General features: G+C 38.0%; 1 protein-coding gene across 7 annotated transcripts in view; it reads right to left on the reverse strand.

The window, feature by feature from the left end:
- The window catches only part of LOC131680124 (nocturnin), a 94,643-nt gene that overhangs the window by 12,608 nt on the left and 62,518 nt on the right, over window positions 1–19,517 (reverse strand). For 3 of the 7 annotated variants that reach the window (XM_058960845.1, XM_058960844.1, XM_058960842.1), the window contains exons 3-5: window positions 1,400–1,632; window positions 1,269–1,334; window positions 1,084–1,205 (exon numbers count right to left, since the gene is read on the reverse strand). In XM_058960845.1, the coding sequence (XP_058816828.1) occupies window positions 1,084–1,205; window positions 1,269–1,334; window positions 1,400–1,632 (421 nt within the window). The other 4 variants (XM_058960847.1, XM_058960849.1, XM_058960846.1 and 1 more) reach the window with 4 other exon arrangements.

Here is a 19,517-nt window from a genome sequence, read left to right on the forward strand (position 1 = left end):
GCTGTATTTCTCCTTCCTGGAGAACAATTCTGGTAAAAAGCCATTTTTTCTCAATTCTGGAGAAAATTGTTTAAAACCATCTTTGCGCGTGAAGAGCACAAAACCCATAACTAAACTAGTTATGGAATTTGCCTTTCAACTTCCTCTCATCAGAATCCGACACTAACTTAGTGACAGGACTAAGTATGTCCAGGAACACAAATTGTGTCTCCGTTTTTAGGAGCTAGCTCAATCCGGCACTAGCTTAGTTCTGTCACTAAGAAACCTACATAAAAGTTAACTAAGAATCCTTACCACAATATTGCACGCTGCGAGAACCAGTCTGAGCCATCCATGCAAGTTTAAAAATTTGCGAATAAAGCTATGGTCTGGCAAGCTGTTTGTGGCTGCGGTAACATATCACAAACCTTCATTACAACTGCTTCGATCAACAACGAAATATAGTTTAAGGAATGTTTACAAAAAAAATCAACTTATACTCCTGATTCTAATCCACAAGGATTCTTTGTTTTACTGATCTTGCGTTTTGCTATTACGCGAAATCAATGGTTGGATGATATAGTACCAAGACTGTTACTGTCGTTCAAAAGACATGAACATGAATTGAAGACAATCTATACGCGAACGCATTTAACTATAAACAAACATAGTGGAATTAAATGGCAGAAAAACATATATAAAGTATGAATTGAAGAATATTGGTACTTGACGAAGACACATCTTGGAAAACATGTCTCGGCATCAACAATTTGATAAAGATTGAAAGTATAAAAACTTGTCGCTAAGAAATCTGTGTTGCATAAAATGAAAAACGTGTGCAAGAAGGTGCTCCAGCTACGATACAATCGGCAGATAACAAATGATGAGAACAGTGACCTGTTGTGCATCTCTAACAAAAATAAAATTACTAACACTTGTGTGCTACTTTCATTGAAAACTGAGACAATCTCTATGTGGCAAACAGTCATTTTTTGGTACAATCCTGATAGCTACACAAGTTATCTATTCAAGCATGAAAGAAACGAGTAATGATATCATCGAGACATTTCTACACTGCGACAGCTTAATCCAAAAAACGCTCACCTGGAGGCAAACTATATCCGGGTCGTTTTGTACAATCTCCTGTATCATCTGGTATCGTCTACACTCCCAGGTAAGCGCATCTACCGGGCACCTAACAAAGCCATCATTGTGCATGCCAAGTGCTGAAACAGAAAGTTAATCATTTTTTTTCCATCCATGTTGAAGTTTACAAATTTTAAAAGTACTTTGCGAGAGCATATTCCACTGGAAAACACGGAGCTGAGTTGGATTTGTCGTTGGTTCACTGCAAGCTGGAATGACGAATAAAGTAGCTTATGTTTAAACTGTCAGAGAACCGTTTTTAGCTCATACTCACTTTTGGAAATAGCATCCAGTTTCAGCATCCGGAAACCACCGGTTAGATCCGGCTGGTTGGTACGCTCATCCGGGCGGAGGAACTTTCGCTTCACTAGCTGGGGCCGGTCTTCGCCTCGTGCTATTCGGCAGTACTCTATCAGGTCTGGAATGGACATCCCATTGGATATCTCCAGCTGATCATCCTGGTAGTCGACGTTCTTGATCTGGGGTGCCGACGTGAAGGAACCCATTCTGGAAAGATACAAGGGAAAGGAATAAATTAAATAAATAACGTAAAGTATGGAAAAAAGATGATTGTTAATCCTTCGTAGTTGATACCTTTGCAGCATGACACGCTGCAGGTGGCTTTTCTTTTTCCCACCCGGTGGTAATTGGTTTTCGCAATTTGCTTCATTCTCTAAACAATTGGGTTGAATCATTTTTCCGTGGGGTGCGAACAATTTATCTCGCCTTCAAGCGAATATTCAAGATTCTTTTTTCAACGACCAACGACGGTAGACTGAATCGTGGAAAGGCGAATGTTTCCGATCTCGAACGACTAGAGTTTGTTCTGCATATGGCAATAACACGTGCGGAATAGCAAATGAGATAGGTACACACGAGAAAGGTGAATAAAACATTTCATCTCGTTGAGGCTCCTGTTCGAACTGACACCGTACAACAACGGCGCACGATAACAATCGAGATTGTGACCTAGATCGCTCGCACCTGGGCGGGTGTGTCAACTATCCTGCCACGTTCAGGGTGCCGGTGGTTGAATGATTCTTGCGACACTCCCCCTCGGGCGCTGTTGGCATTGTATTAACGCTTTTCGGTGTAGATTCGGTTGAGATTGCTGTAATATAATGCTAAGCAATTCACTGTTGATTTTCTACACAGAGAATTTAGCATATTATGCTAAATTACCAATCAGCAAGTTGTGTGCTGAATATGGTGAATTGCGATTAGAAACTAATTGAATGCATTGCTTGAAAACATTAGTCCGTATTATTAAGACATATATGAGTAACCAGGTATCTCCATTTACAACATAAGTTCGAAGGGGAAGATATATCGGGATAGATTTAAACAGATTGCGCTTTTAACAAACATATTTGAATTATTTAACGGAGAGATGATGAATCTGGATAAAAAAAATTCTATCCGAGCTGGTGTTCGCAATGGTGAAGGGAGAAACGATTTAGCTTGTGTTGCTTTCAACATAAAGACAAATGAGTTTCGCTAGCAATGATCAAATACTATCAGCAAAGCGTAAAAGGTAACTTTTGTTTCATTTACTTTTAACGTTCATTCAGAGAAGATTCACCAAATTTTAAGGAACTTTTTGATGAAATTGTTGACTGAAAAGCACATGTGTTTTCCCACCACGATTCCACAACCTCACACTTCAACAACACGGGTGAAGTTGACTGCGAAACGGCTTGGACAGTAAATTAGTTACGGAATTTACGTTTGTAACTCGTATCATCAGAATCTGACACTAACTTAGTGATAGGACTAAGCAAGCGCCAGATTGACACTAGCTCTAAAAACGAAGACATTAATTGTGTTTGTGAGCAAACCTCTAGTCAAGCGGTATGTCCTGTAAGAAAAGGAATTCATTTTTAAGCTGATGAAAACTAGTGAAATCGAAACAATGCAAGATGCACTATATTATATTTCTCCTTGGTAGAGAAAAATTTGGGTAAAAATTAAGTGGAGAAAAAATAAAATATTCTGTCGACCACTAGATGGAGGAAACTCAATCGAAAGAATACTGCTGTCTTCTGGATATCATCTCCAGGGAGAGACCAAAGAGATAAAATCTTAAGATTGATTTAGGGTAGGGACAGAAGGACGACTGAAGCTAAAGTCCATCACGAAGAAAGAGCAGGACACAGGATAACAGGCTTTCCTTGGAAGTATTCAGAGTTACAAAAGAATCTGCGCTCCTACTTTGTCCAGGAGGTTCCATTAAGGCACAACACAAAATCAGAGAACGTTTGCGACCATAAACACCTCGACACCTAGAAAAGTGTATGTAAGGAGGCTCAAGTGCCTCATCTTCATGAGCTGGGAAAATTCGAGGAAAAAAATGGAAAATGGAGTATAAGTAAATCAACTGCAAGGCTGAATACAACATCATCAAATTCATTCAAAGTAACCATTAGCATGCAAAAAAAAGTTTTATGCAGAAGCTTTGTGAAGAAATCGAGAGAAAGTCAGTGTTCGCGTACTATATCTCTTCTTAGACTTTTTGGTGATATCAAACGGGTAACAGATCAAAATGGTGAACAAAAGTAATTATGTGAAAAATTCACCACAGAAGTAGGATTCGAACCTGCAACCCTTGGGACTCCAGTACAATGCTGCGGGTTTCACTCCCGTTAAACCTCTACTAACTAGGAAAGGGAATAAATAAATCTTCCCAATCAGCTGATATATCAAAACCCCCAGGGAAATATGGAGATAAGGGACCATTAATAAATTAGGTAACGCTTTTAGAGGGAGACAATGTACGGCAAATTGTGACATGTAGTGACATATGGGGAAAGGGAATCGTTTTGAATAAAAAAAAAATTGAAAGGATTTCTTACGTAGTAGAGGAAGAGGGAAAAGATAAATTTATGGCAATTTGTTACATGTTGGGAGGGGGAGTCAATTTTGGGGATTTTTTGCGTTACGTAGTTCATGACTGGTCCCTAAAAGAACAACAGTCGTAGATATATTGTCATTCGAATTCAGTTTAAATCTATTTAGTTTATAAACTGTCGCTGTGACCGAACCACTTTTCGCCAGAAATTTCACATATCAGTTGTTGTTACTGTTGTATTTTCGCTGTAATCGACTTGGTTCAAATAGCTTCCCAGCAAACTCTATAGCTCTTTACCATACTGGGTTAGGAACAAAGCATATCTTTGAGTTTCAGTTCCCAGTACATAGGTTTATCTATGTATGAAGAATCAAACATCCGGATACGCAAATGAATTACTGCAGGGCATAATGGATTCGCAAAGATCATACGATAATACTCAGCATGCTGAATAGTAGCCATCTGGTAATTCAGTTTCTAATATCTAGCCCGTGACTTAGCTAGAATACTACAATTGTGACCATCCGGAGGAACTCAGACAGCGATGATTCGTTAATTGGTAACCGCTGCAGATAAAATATTGGAGGTAGGTAAAGTTATGGTCGAGATGCCCATTGAGAGCCGGTCCACGAGTCAATAAACAAGCGGAGAAATGCTTCAGGAGGTTCGTCCAGCTTCTTGGTTTCGCCGACGGCATTGACATAATGGAATGGAACTTTGAGGCAATGTCGGAAACGTAATCAGGATTGGACTTGTCATCAACGTTTCGAAGACAAAATACATGCGAGGAAGAGGTTCTAGAGACTAAATGTGAACCTCCCATCCTGAGTCCGGATTAACGATGACGAAATCAAGATGGTCGACGAATTCGTGTATTTGGGCTCACTGGTAACCGCCGACAATGATACCAGCAGAGAAATTCAGAGACGGATCTTGGCGGGAAATCGTGCCTACTTTGGACTCCGGAGGACGCTCCGGTCGAACACTGCTCTGGACTATGCTCGTGTAGGACCAACGCGCCCTTGGAGTTTGCAAACGAAAGGTGTTGCGTACCATCTATGGTGGCGTGCAGATGAAAGACGGAATGTGGCGCAGGCGAATGAACCATGAGTTGCATCAGCTACTGGAGGAATAATCCATCGTGCATACCGCAAAAATAGGATGTTTGTGGTGGGCTGAACACGTCGTAAGAATGTCAGATGACGACCCGGTGAAGATGATTCTTGAGGGCGACCCTACAGGAACAAGAAGACGGGGTGCACAGCGAGCACGGTGGATCGACCAGATAGAGGACGACCTGCGGACCCTGAGAAGACTGCGAGGCTGGCGACAAGCAGCAATGGACCGAGTGGAGTGGAGACGGCATCATCTCTCTAAAATACACATACGCACGCACACACAGACATTTGCCGAACTCGACGAACTGAGCCGAATGGCATAGGAGACTCTGCCTTCCGGGCCTCGGTTAACAAGTCGGTTTTCAGAGTGATTTCATAGCCTTTCTTTAGAATTTATAGAAAATTTAGGCTGAGAGGGGGAAACCAGGACAAATCAAACGTTTTCCTCGACATCCCAGTTAAAAAACCAGGACATGTCCTGCGAAACCAGATTAAAGGGCGAACACGAAATTATTGCGACACATTCAACAGGGCATAACTTTTTTACCATTGGGTAAAATCAACCAAATTTTGCACACATTCTCATTGATGTGTATTGTTTACATGCTGTCAAACTCGAAGTCGTGTTTTTCGATTCAACGAAAAAGGAGGTGAACCAACGTGAGTCGAGAGAACAAATTCTTTCCAAACACCTGGAATTTCCTGACCTGTCGCACCGGCAGTTGGGAAAAATGTTGAACATTCACCAGAGTGTTGAAGCGGTTCCAGGAGCGGTTGACGTTTTACCACGGCAAAGGAGCTGGAAGAAAACCGGGACCGGAGAACAAAAAGACGGAGGGAAAGGTGAAGCGAATGATTAAAGCAAATCTCAACGTCTCAAGCCATGATTTGGCTAAAAAGATCGGCATATCGCAGAGCTACGTCCAGAATGCAAAGAAGAGAGCTGGACTACATACATACAAGGTACAGAACTTCCCAAACCGCGATGAGCGGCAACAATCGACGGCTAAAACTCGGGCACGGAAGCTCTACGAGAAGATGCTGACAAAAGATGGCAGCTGTGTGATGGACGACGAAACGTATATAAAATCCGATTTTAAGCAAATTCCGGGGTTGGAGTTTTTCACCGGCAAGAGCAAGTTCTATGTGGACGACAAATTTAAGAAGAAGAAAATGTCGAAGTTAGCCTCCAAATATCTCATTTCGCAGGCCATCTGCTCTTGCGGAAGTGAGAAGTGAGCCTTTCGTGACAAAGGGCACAGTAAATGGCGAGATCTACAAATCTGAGTGCCTCGAGAAGCGCCTTTTGCCGTTCTTGCAGCAGCACGACGAAGCTCCGCTATTTTGGCCATATTTGGCATCATGCCACTATTCTAAAAGTGTCCTGGAGTGGTATAAAGCCAATTCTGTCCATTTTGTTCCAAAGGACATGAATCCGCCAAACTGTCCGGAGCTGCGCCCGGTGGAGCAGTACTGGGCAATGATGAAGCGGGAACTTCGGAAGAGCAAGAAGACAGTCAAAGACGAGAAGGATATGTTAAGAAAATGGAAAAAACTGAGAAACTGGTACCGGATGACACTGTAAAGACTTTGATGGAGGGCATCAAGCGAAAATGCGTTCAATTTTATACTCAAGGCTCCATCGATTAACTTTTCTTTTGATTTTTGTATAAAACTACCCTAAAATTTTGGTTTGATTTTAAACATTATAAGAAAATTGGCATGACATTTTCGGTGTCGCAATAATTTCGTGTTCGCCCTTTAAACTCCTAAATCACCAATTGTGGAACTTTACTTTGTTTCGATTCAAGAACGATGAAGTTTACTGTCGCTTTTTTATAAAGTTCAGTATTTGTTGCACATGTTTTGTCCGATAATATATATCTTATTAAACCATCAATATTTAAAATCAGAGCACCGGGATTATCTTTTTATTCTCAAAAATTCTCTGTCGCTGTACGAAGCACCATCGATGACCTGAAGTTGCATAATAGAGCTCCGCTCAACAAATAAACCAGCGAAGGTCTTACTACGTTTCCTACCAAACGGGATTGTATCAACAACATCACAACCCTACAACAACATCACTATACGAATAGTCCGGCCTACTATGTGGATAATATTATGATCTTCATAAAAAAAAGGAAATTCAACCAAACATGCAAATATAAAAAATGCACGCTACAATCACCTCCCCATTTCCCTAGCTAAAATTGGAATTAGCCGCCAACGAATTAGGTTCTCTATACTCCACTAACCCACTCCACTTATTTTCAATTTCACAAATTTTTCTGCTGTCTAATATTGTGAATAACTATTAATGTATTTTCGACTGTTATTGTCAGTTTATGTTATAGAGATCTGAGTTTTCCGGCTAAGATAAATCAGTAACACTTTTTGTTCTATTTCTCCAACGTTTCTATCCTTTAATTTAAATAATATCAAAATATGCCGGTTACGTCCAATTAACGCACTTGGCCGTATCAAGTAAATGAATTTCAATAATCACATTTTCAGAGTTAGTCACTGCACTTCACTTATGCGAATACATTATTAAATTATTCGTGAAGAATTTTTTTTCTGGATTAAAACATACTTTCTAACATTTTTTTAGATCTGCATATTGCTAATATGTAATAGATAGAAGTAAATAGAGTTTGTCGCATTTACGTGTTTGATGGGGACACATGAGCTTTTTGTTCTCAAATAATAAGAACGAATTTATTCTGAATTGCATATGGAACTTCGCATAAAGTCAACATAAGCGAACTTGTGGGTTGCTTATGTTTCAGCTAATGCATCCCTTACACGATAACCGAAAAATCTTCAAGGTTCTACCTAAAAATGAACGACAGTGAATAAAAACATCCCCTTATGCTATCGATCAATCGGCGTTGCATTTTGCAAGTTCCAATGTCACGAACAACTGCTCTACTGCATCACATTTCCACTGAAGTATTAGATATCTATTGATATAGCTACATATTTTGCCACTATGCTTTGAATCCATCCTACCGTGACCTACTGGCCATTTGTTTTGGCGGAACTTGCCAAAAACTACACTTATGCAACTATCAACTATCGTATTGCAGCAGGTGAAACGCATCTAAGACAAGCACTCTAGGACTGAAGCAAAGAAAAAACAAAACAATACGCCACTTTGGAAAATAACTTCAAGAATGCGTCAGTGCCGATGGTGGTGACGAGCGGCAGCTCACGATGAACATATGTGCGTCGTGGCCGCCAAGTGAGCGTAATGTGATTCGGGAAGGAGAGTATAATCGCGAAAGCATATCTGATGGAGAGAAATGTAAACATAAATGTCGCTCCCTGCCCTGTTTCGTGTTGGTTGTATTTACGGAACCAATAACACGGTGGGGTTTCAACCAACAGCACAGTCAGTCCGTTTAAGACGTGAAGGTCGTGCTGCGTGACACTACTGACAGAGGGAAGGTGTTTTCTTCGACAGCGCCTTTTTGACCCATCGGTCAAAGATTTGGGTGTCCCAGAATATGCCCGCAAAACACACTCGATTAATCGAAGATTCACTGTATTCGCCTCACCCCCACAAATACACACATAACGAAAAGTAGCAATAAACAACAACGATATATCACCGTGTCTGTAAAAAGTGATAGTTTTCCATGGAAAGACCAGATGATTCTGATTGCTTTCACTATCTGATGTCGTGACTCAAGGGCACTCAGAGCTCTTCGTATAGCTCAGAGCAGCACCGAACTCGATTCTTGTTGTTTAATCTAGCTTCTAATTGCACATAGTATGATTTGATTGATGACCTGAAAGGTCATTGTGAGTCCTCCTGTATGCTTCTGAAAGGTCAAATAAATACCTTTCAGGATCCAATTGCTTGCCTCGGCATGAACCGGATCGAGCCCTAAGAAGTGTTCTATATGTCAACATGATTAATTTCAACACCGCCATTCGCGAAGAACGATATCACTAAGCCGAAACACTGCTTTAAAACTTATTACAGCATCACTCGGATGGAAGCAGAAAACTACCCGTGCTGAAAATTTCGGGATGACAAACTAACTCGTATTGAACATGGATATAGGAATGGATCCACACCTTGAAATTTGCTGGCAGGACACCGAACATACACGTTACACGGAAACACAGAGCACAAAAACACTTATAGATGAGTGGATGATCTAAATCAATGCCAAAACTCAATCGAGCGGACGGATTTGATGACACCGACCAGCCGAGATTTAGTAACAGAGAATATATTACCTTGGAATAAGTAGTAATGCTTTGAATCGCCTCGTGCCGAAGACACAAGTCGTACGTATAAACAGGTCCATCATGGTGTGAGTAACGCGGTATTCCGAGTATGTGGCAGTGACTGTGGCAAATTGGAGCAAACTTTCTCTCACACTCGCGCTCACTGTCAGTACGCGATCGGTACGGCACGGAACAGCTGTGGGTGTTTTTGTTGGGGGGGCGACCGACCACCTGCTCGTGATGGGGTTTGCAACCAGGCGAATGTGAGTTTGTTCGACTGTGTGGAGCCTCAGTGTTGGTGATACCCCTAGCTAGCTCACTAGCTCATACGAGAGCGACTGATGGTTGCACGAGAGAGGCTTGTTCTCTTCGCCCGGGATGGTTCGAATCTTTGATTGATTTCCCCAGGATATGTACGTTGGAGCCGGTTGTCTTCCCTGTAGGTGTAGCTGCTGTCGGGTCGCTATTGGTGCTTTCGTTGGGGACAAACGGAAAGAAGGCGAAAGAAAAACATTGACACGGTCAAATGCTGTTGCTGTTGGAAAACAAATTAGTGTATACATATCGCAGATTCCGGCAATTTGCAACTTCGTGATTTATACTGGTTGGAGAAAAGATACGCAATGTAACCTGAAAGTCATTAGTCATCAGCATTTCTGATGACTGATGAATCTGATACAGGATTAGTTAACTGCTTATAAAATTGGAGTTCTTTTTGTGTTAGTTAGAATAGTCCTATTCGTGAACCATTATAAAGCATAATAATTAAGATTGTATTAGTTATGGAATTTGCGTTTCGACTTCGTCTCATCAGAGTCCGACACTCACTTAGTGACAAGACTAAGATTGGTAAAAATTTAAAAACTCCGAATGAATAAAATTACATTACGGTTATAGGGGTTTGCAAATGAGTTCCAAATAGGGCATACAGTGGTGGACACATAATTAGCACACTCATATCTCCTACACTTATAGAACGTATAACTTAATAAAATCAATTAGATCATTGACTAATTCTTTCACGACATGTAGTGTACCGTTTGTGGGTACACGAAAATAAAACATATGGCATGGTATTAGATGAAATCGGTAATTATATGAATGAAATTATCAATTAAATTAAATATGGGCTGGACACAGAATTAGCACATATTTAAAAATTTCTGTTGATTTGGATCTAGATCAAGACTCAAGCTCAGATGCCAAATTTCACATCATTTGGACAATTCTAGACTCCCGCCCACTTCGCTTGAAATTTTTGAAATTGGTACTATGGAAAAATATGGAGGAAAAATATATTATATGCTATAACTTTTGAAGTAGCAATTAGAAAATTACAATTTATACCTCTTTTGAAAGAGAATAATCTTAGTATTTGAATGGAGATATTCCTGTTTCTAGCAAAACACGGAAAAGTGGGGTCATTTTGGCCCCGAAATCCTCTATTTTTAATATTTTTTGTGCTCCATGATGCAAATCATACATATTTTGCAGTTTTTCTAAGGGGCCGTACACAAATGACGTAGCTCTTTTTCGGCGTTTTTTGACCCCTTCCTCCCCCTCGTAGCATTTTGTCACAAAATTCTAACCTCCCCCTTGTAAATAACGTAGCATTTCTGACAACCACCCCCCCCCCCCCCCCACCTTCCCAACGCGACCGGGGGATGAAAAAAATCAATAAATATGTTTTATGACTATTTTAAATACATGTATTCACAAAATGTTTGACGGCTTTTATCTACATTTTCATTTTAGTAGCAAATTGCGAACAAAATAAGCCCATTTCATGAAAAATATCGCGTTAATAATTTTGTTTTGAGTTTTATATGTCATGGAACGTGAACAAAAGATCTCTCAGTTCACGATTCTGCATCTGCCCATGATTCTAAGAAGCATATATTCAACAAAATTACTAAATTTTGTTTGGTTGAATCCGAAGATAAAACTTAATTCAGCTAACAAACTAAGTCTGCTAGTTAGCAAGATTAGCTAACTAATGTAGCAAGTTAAATCCGCATACACGCAAACTTACCACATTAAAAATTTCATGAAAAGTAACTTGCGTGAATTTAAATTTATTTCTCTTTGGAATAGCGGAACATCAAATTGTTTTTTTCTAATCAATGGGTTTTAATTCCCGTAAAAAAAATCTTAATGCTACGTCGCGCAACTTCTGACCCTACCCTCCACCTCGTCACACTTCGTCGCAAATTTACTATACCACTCCTACCCCCCAAAATGCTACGTCATTTATGCATGGCCCCTAATGTGAAAAAATCCCAGAAATTGAACGGAACCTTTTTGACTTTTGTTCGAATGCGAGAAGTTGGGGTTATAAGGCTTTTTGTCATTTATATTAAATTTTATCATTTTCTCGTGCATATATCTCTATTATTAATCAATCAATTTTCATAAAATGTACCTTGTTGAACGTAAAAAATTCTTAGAATTTCAAAAAAAATATATTCGTTAGCTATAAAATTCATAAACATAAAAAATTTTGACATTAACTGTATAAATCACATTTTTTCATTAAATTTCCTAATACCTCAACTTCCCTTTTTTCCAGGCTGGAAACTTTTCTCATGTGATCCCCAAGCATATTTCACACTAAAAGTAGTAAATTAAATAAGAATTTTGTTGTTAAATGGAGTTAATATGTGCGATTTTATGATAAAAATGTGAAATCGAGACAATATGTCAGATAATTTGATGTTTCTGAATTTTATCGGTAACGAGTCTATTTTTATTTTGTTCCTAAGAATTTTCCACGTTCAAAAATGTACAATTTATTAAAATTGAGTGATGAATAATAGAGATATATGCACACGAAAATGATAATATTTATTATGAATGACAAAAGGCCCTATAAACTCAACTACTCGTATTCGTACAAAGGTCGAAAAGGTTCCGTTCGATTTCTGAGATTTTTTCTCATTAGAAAAACTGCACAATATGTATGATTTGCATCATGGAGCAATAATTATCAGCGCTGATTGGTCCGAACAATTCAACCAAGCAGCGAGCCTTTCTAGGACCGCCTCTTTGCCATCCAATGAACCGCGACTACATATAAAAGCAGCGCATAAGAAAAAATCGTCAGTTTGCTTTCTGACCTCGTAGTACGTTCCGTCAGCTCGAAGCAATATATCCCATGACTGCCGCCAGGCATCATTTCAATGATGGACAGGCGTGCCAGTTTTATCCATCCAATGATCACAAAACACAGAAAAAATAGAACGCTCTTTCGCAGCTAAGTAAACAAATTTCAAAGCGATGGGGTGGTTGGGTGTGAGAGACCGTACTCTCTTGCTCTTTCAATGCAGCATGTTGAGATATAAACCGTATTTAGCCATTTTTTTAAAGCCAGTATAACGTTTTCTTGTAAGCTTCAGAGACTCATACTTTGAACACCAATGTGAATTTTATTGTTTATAAACCGCAAAAGAGATTTATCAGTAATATTAGAATAACATGTTTTAAAGGTTTTCTTTTAAATATAGTCTACTATATTTCGATACTCTGAATAAATGGACTATTCATATCTTCAACTTTGCTGAAGACACTAAGTCTCGAGCTAAAGTTGCTTGAATAGTAAATTCTCTTTAATTACTTCTAGGAGGATTTCCAGCCAAAATTATTTTATTAAAAGATGTGCTGTTTTATGTCGTAAAATTCTTCAATAATACCTACTTAACATCGAAATTTGACAGTTTCGAGTCATTTTTAATCATCTTGCATCTAGTTTTCGGAATGTTATTCTTATTATCAATCATGTTGAGCTTTCTTACGTGGTCTCAAAAAAATTATCAGCAAATGTTGAAATGTGTACAAGTTTTCGGCGAGCAAGTTTATGTTTTATAACGATTAACCTATACAAACTTAGCTTGCCATTCGAAAAATTGTCCCTAATCCATATTTTAGAACATCTCTCCAAAAAAGAATTGATAATAATTCATTTAATTATTTTATCTTATACTAAAGTAATTTGACAATTATGGTATCTCGGATAAGAGATAAGTTACAAGATCCCCTTCCCACAATTTTACCAAAGTCCTCATGATGCAGAAAACAATAGTTTGAATTCATAGTATGTGTGACTTTTTTAAATAAAATACAGAAACTATTTTTCGGAAAATCGTACAAGAGCAACGCAGATAACTGAAAACGTTCAGCCTATTTCGAGCATAACCAATTTGGAAAATCAACAGAACACTAAAGTTTTGTGAAATTTTAAGTATAAGTTCGTCGATTTGTCTCCAATATCATTCGACGTCAAATGATTGAAGATGGGTATTTTTACGAGAAACTTTTGGAAATCAGTTGACGCTAGGTATTTGAAGGCGACGGACGGAAGTTCGTTGCGGAGGACTGTATGTGTAGGTCAGTTTAATGAGCTGACGATTTTTAGGGAGTTCATCCCGCCTCATACACTGCCCATAAAAGCATAAGAGTCCCATATTGAAAAACAGCAAGCCGAGCAAAACAATGTTGAAGAATTACATTTTCATTGAGCCTTATGGATGAGACAACCATGTTTTAGTATTTTTTCGATATTCTTAAACAATCCTGGTAATCCTATTTTTGCATTGTGATTTAATGGTGATAAAGAATACAATCCTACAGATAACTCATTTTCGACAAAAAATCCATATGGGACTCTTATGCTTATGGGCAATACAACAATACGCAGACTTTATTTGAATATTTGTTCCGTTATTCTCCAAGAGATTCGACATTTCATGTAAATTCCAGCCGCAATTCTTGCACTGTATATTCTTGGAATCAGTTGACCCTCGACGTTTACAGACGACGGACGGAGCATCTATTCATGACACAGCATATTAGGGTACCAATGGCATGTATTGGAAAAGAAACCAACGATTTTTATAACCTGCCACAGAAGTATACGCACCTCGAAAAAAGTCATTATGCAAAATTTCCGCTGATGCATAGGACAATTTTCACTCGTGCAAAACCACCACCCTTTGAATATTCAAAAACCTGATTCATATTTGGCCTGTGTTAAGCCAAAGAGGACCAAGCGCCATTTTGAGGTACTTTATCTAAAATCGCTCCAGCATCCAATATAGCACCAGGAACTCTAATATCTGTTATGTTTTGGGAACCCAAATAGCAAACGAAAGCAAGCCAGTGTTCTTTAACTTTCTATGTAAATGGTAAGTTATCGAAAAATTAATTTTGGTACGAAAAATACACGAAAAAAATTATGGCGCTTAGCTCGGTTTGGCTTAACGCAGGCCATTTTTAATGCTAAATGTTTAAAATGTCATAAAACGCCAAAATCTAAATCGTCAAATCGAAAAAAAAGATTGTTTGAGCATTTATTGGACTTGAAAAATTTAGGAAACTTTTAATCTTTAAACTGAGATTTAAAAAAAAGATTTGTAATTTTTTTAATTGACCCCAGATCTCAACGTTCCATGCATTTCTAAGAAACACAAAAAATTGAAAGCTGCATTTTCAAACTCACGTCGCATCTCAAATAAAAAAATCGCAGAAAGGCATTTTTTCGAGATTAAATCAGATCCCGAGATTTAGCATAAACTAACGAATTCGATTTTTGAATATTCAAAGGGTCCACTATTTTCGATGTCCATTAAGACCAGTATATTGAGTAAACAATTTGGGTAGCTACGACCTGATTTTAGGATTGTTAATAAAATTGTTTAAGAATATCGAAAAAATCATTAGATTTTAATCACCAGAAGTGCCACGATGACATTTCGGTTATGTCTCACCCATTTTTTTCACATGCGAGCCAAACAATGATGCTTTTATGATCTATTTCTGACAAAGGTTTTTGCACAATTCGAAGAAAATCGGTCATAGTCATACATCAAGCATACATCAAGCTGACCATATATTTGTTTTAGTATTCTCTGAATTGTCTTTCAATTTATTATATCTCCCGAGATGTCGATCTCGAAGGTTCACCCCGCAAAGCACAGAATTGTGGTGTACGTAACTGGCGACAAGCATTTTATGAATGACTACCGCGTCTACATGTCCGCTTACAAAGTTGAGATCGACGGTGTAGTCACCGATTCGAGTCCATCTTACTTGGATCTACTGATGCACGGGGTCGGCTATTTCAAGCACCCCTTGCTCCGGTGAGCAAAGATTATTTTGAATGACAATCGCACTGGATGGAACAAAATAGTGTATCTTTTCAAACTCCTCTCAGGTATCCGTCTGAGAAATCTGAAGTGTTGCCTCCAAAAACGTTCTTGGCTATCTTTTGCAGTACTTTTAAAAACGAAAACGCTACTCAAAACGAGAAACACATCTTTTATTGCTTCCAAAAAGTATAGACAGATGAGATTCCTTGTAAGGGCTTAAATTTTTCTCTAGAAAAGCCACTAAAGCATTTAGAGAAAGCTTTGACACAAAGCCGAAGTAAACAGCTTCTGGTCTTACAAGTTAGAGTTAAAACAAGGAGTTTCTAATGCTTCAAGAAACACCAGAAATCTCATATGACATTTAAACCAGAGAATCAACTTAGTGATGATTCTTTGATCACAACTTTGTGATTAGGGTTCGTCGCGGTTGCGGTAATTACCGCAACCGCACCGCAAAATCTGCGGTGCGGTGAGACACTTTTTCCCGCAGATGCGGTGCGGGAAAGAGCTTTTACCGCGCGGTTCTACCGCAACCGCACCGCAAAAAAATAATTGATAAAGTGATAATTTTGATTATTCTAAATTGATAAACAGACTGCAATTACAAAAGAAAGTCTAGCTGTGTCCGAAATATTTTGACGCTATTATTTTTACGACATATTTTGGACTAGTTATTTGATACTTCTAAGTAAAAATTCACAAACTAACCATTTCAAATACATAAAATGCAAGATCCAAATGGAGACAAAATTATTAGATCATTTAAAAACAATAAATTTGTACTCTTAAATCCAATTTTAAAGTGCATCACTTCTCCCGATTTCTGTTGGTAATCGTGGAATTGTGAATCGTTTTCGATATCAATTTTTCAATTGCGAATTTTGACTAATTTAAAGGAATTAGAGATGAACTAATTATGCTGGGACTTAAACACAACCCAAAGAATATAATTATTTTCGTCAAACCAAACGATTTTGCAATAATTGGCAGTAAAGGATACAAATGTATGAAAGCGTCCAAAATAAGGAGGGGTCCAAATTTGGATGATTATTCTATCATTAGTTCATCAACATTGTATTTCTATCTTCATTGATTGCTGCGTAAATTCAATGTGAATTTTTCTACAGTCAATTTTAATGGACTCTTTCTCAAAAAGTATGCTACATAACTTTTTTTCGCGTACTACCACTCAAATTTACTATAATTTTCTACCAAATTAAGTCCTAATATTTTTCAATTAAGACTATTTTGTAGCTTTTCTGAAGCTTTTTTTGCCAAATACCACATAGTTTGACTCCCGTTCACTGCAATTGAAGTTTTTGCTTTTGGCTTATTGGCAAAATATTAGAGGAAAATACATTAAATGCTCGAACTTTCGAACTAGCCTTAGGAAAATTACACTTCATACATTTTCAAAGAGAACAATCTTAGTTGTTGAATGAGAATACATCTGTTTCTTGAAGAATGCGGAAGTTAGAGTTTTGAGATATATTGTCCGTAAAACCCCTATTTTTAAAAATCATTTCTGCTGTATGCTACAAATCATACATTTTTTGCAGCTTTTCTAATGTTCAATAATTCTGTACCGGTTGAGACCGGACACCTGATTAGATGTAATGTATAGAGCAATTCGTTCTTATTGATGAAATACAATATGTTTTTATTTCACTGTATTGGAATATATGCGCTACTATATAGAAGTACTGGTATTTCGACTTTAAATTTTTGTTGGTGAAATTCCTTTAAGAATGAAAGGTGGTTTTACTACGTAAATGCGAAAATCATACATTTTATTTTCATATGTCAAAAGCATTGAAAATGTGAAAATTTAAAGAAAAAAATATGCAACTTCATTTCTTATTACATTTTTATTCCCCTTTTTTCAATTAACTGAAGGGTTGCTAAAATAAAAGTTTTCCTATTACTGCAGTAGAACGTTTATGAATGTATAATGTTTGCCTTAAAATGAACGGAATTTTATTAATAGAAAATGAAAAAGTTGATTTTTTCATAAACAATACATTCTGAGGAGTCTCTTAAAGTTAAATTTCGTGTGCATAAAAATAACATTTTATTATATACTGTTACACAAATGAACAATTTTCCAACACTATTTTTTAAAAATATAAAAATTTTACCGCATTACCGCGCGGTGCGGTGCGGTAAATAAAGTGCGGTTGCGGTAAGCGGTGCGGTTTTATTATTTCTTTGCGGTTGCGGTGCGGACAATCCATTTACCGCCCACATCCGCACCGCGACGAACCCTATTTGTGATATTGTCCAACTGTTCCCTGCGTTGTGGAGACCTCCCGTTACATAGGAGCTATTTTAGATTTTAAACAGACACCTATCCTCACGTGGTGTAAGATATTTTTTATGTAAAAAAAGCGCTGCTATATTGCCAGAAAATTTCATATATCATAGATATCTATAGATGCCGATGGCTAAACCTTCGCGGATTTTAAATCGATTACCAGATATCAGTTAAACGATTTACTCGATATCCTATCTTATTTTATAAACCTGTCAAATACTTGCATAATTTTGAACAGAGCTCTCAAATTATGTTTCATTTTAGATACTTTTTTTCATTTTAGAGGAGAATTCTGAAAAAACAGAAAAAAAAATAGAGGAACAGAAATCAGAAAACCGCATCCGCGAAACCGCTATCGTTCACCTATTATAAACTAGGAAAGAAAGGATTGTAATAAATTAACTGAGATAGGTACTGGTTTCCTTGCTTGACTTGAGTCCGGTGAATACTAATTTAAAACTGGTTATCCCAGTCACTAGTGTTTGATCCTGACCGATATTGCGATAATAGTAACCTTATTCGTATGCCATATTGACTACAATTTTTTAAACGTTGATTTTCGTAGTGCTAGGTATATTTTAGGTATACCCTAAAATTAATAACCATGTGCTCAATATTTATAGCGAAAAAAAATGAACACTCAATTTGCGATGACTTTAACCAAATAGTAATATACTGCATTATGACACTTTTATAACGGAGGCTACCGACAAATCGGCCAGAATTTTCCATTCTAACGAAAAACACAACCGATGAGTCATTCACCAAATAAACAATGAAAAGGCAGGCCTGTTCAATACAGGTGAAACCTGACGAGCCGTCGAATCGAAAACAGTAATATTTGGAACTGACAAAAAAGAAATAAACAACTGCTCATTGGCAGAGTAAGTAAAAAATAAACGAAGAAATTAATCACACATACGCGACGGATGACTATCGAATTGAAACGATGGCGCATCGTGATGAAAATTCCGGTCAGGTGCGGCGCGGCACCAGAAACACACCCCATTACCCGGTAGATTATGCAAATTAGATCGAAAGACGACAACATACTGTCTGGCTGAGAAATCGTTTCGGTAAAGGCATAGGCAAGCAGCTGGTCAGGGTGTTGCGAATTGGTATATGCAAGAATGACAAGGGGTTCTAAAGTTGACGGTACATTCGTGTCGTCACTAGGGTTCTGTATAAATTCTTATGCAGCCAACAGAAAATAATCTGTAGGTGGAAAAACAAGCTTTAAATCATTAATAAAATAATTTAATTAAACCAATGATATGGAATTCAAATTTTTCAGACCCCTCGTTTCTACCGTTTATTTCAGACAAAAAAGGTGCCAACCGAAACACTCAAATTTCTTTTGACGCACTTTCCTATCTTCTAGTTTATCACCAACATTAGTTTCCAGCCGAAGAGGTCTCTTTTCAATCTGTCCAACTACTAAACTCCCCAAAAGCTGGAATTTCCCATGCCCAACCAAACACGGTTGACTGCGACGCAAAATGTTGAACTCTTGCTGCCTTCATCATCATTGTTTTCAAATTTAATTTTATATCCCACCAACAGGTTGCCGACCTGTTACCTATAAAATGCGGATAAACAATCTAAACAAGCGATGCCCGTGCTTTTGTCAGGTGGCACCTAGGAACGCGAGTAATTGACAGTGGCGTATTTATTGACCTCTCCGTTCACCGGATTTTTTTTTGTCTTGCTGTAATCATATTCCT

This window comes from Topomyia yanbarensis, chromosome 2, assembly GCF_030247195.1.
Source record: "Topomyia yanbarensis strain Yona2022 chromosome 2, ASM3024719v1, whole genome shotgun sequence".
In the NCBI taxonomy this organism is placed as follows: domain Eukaryota; kingdom Metazoa; phylum Arthropoda; class Insecta; order Diptera; family Culicidae; genus Topomyia; species Topomyia yanbarensis.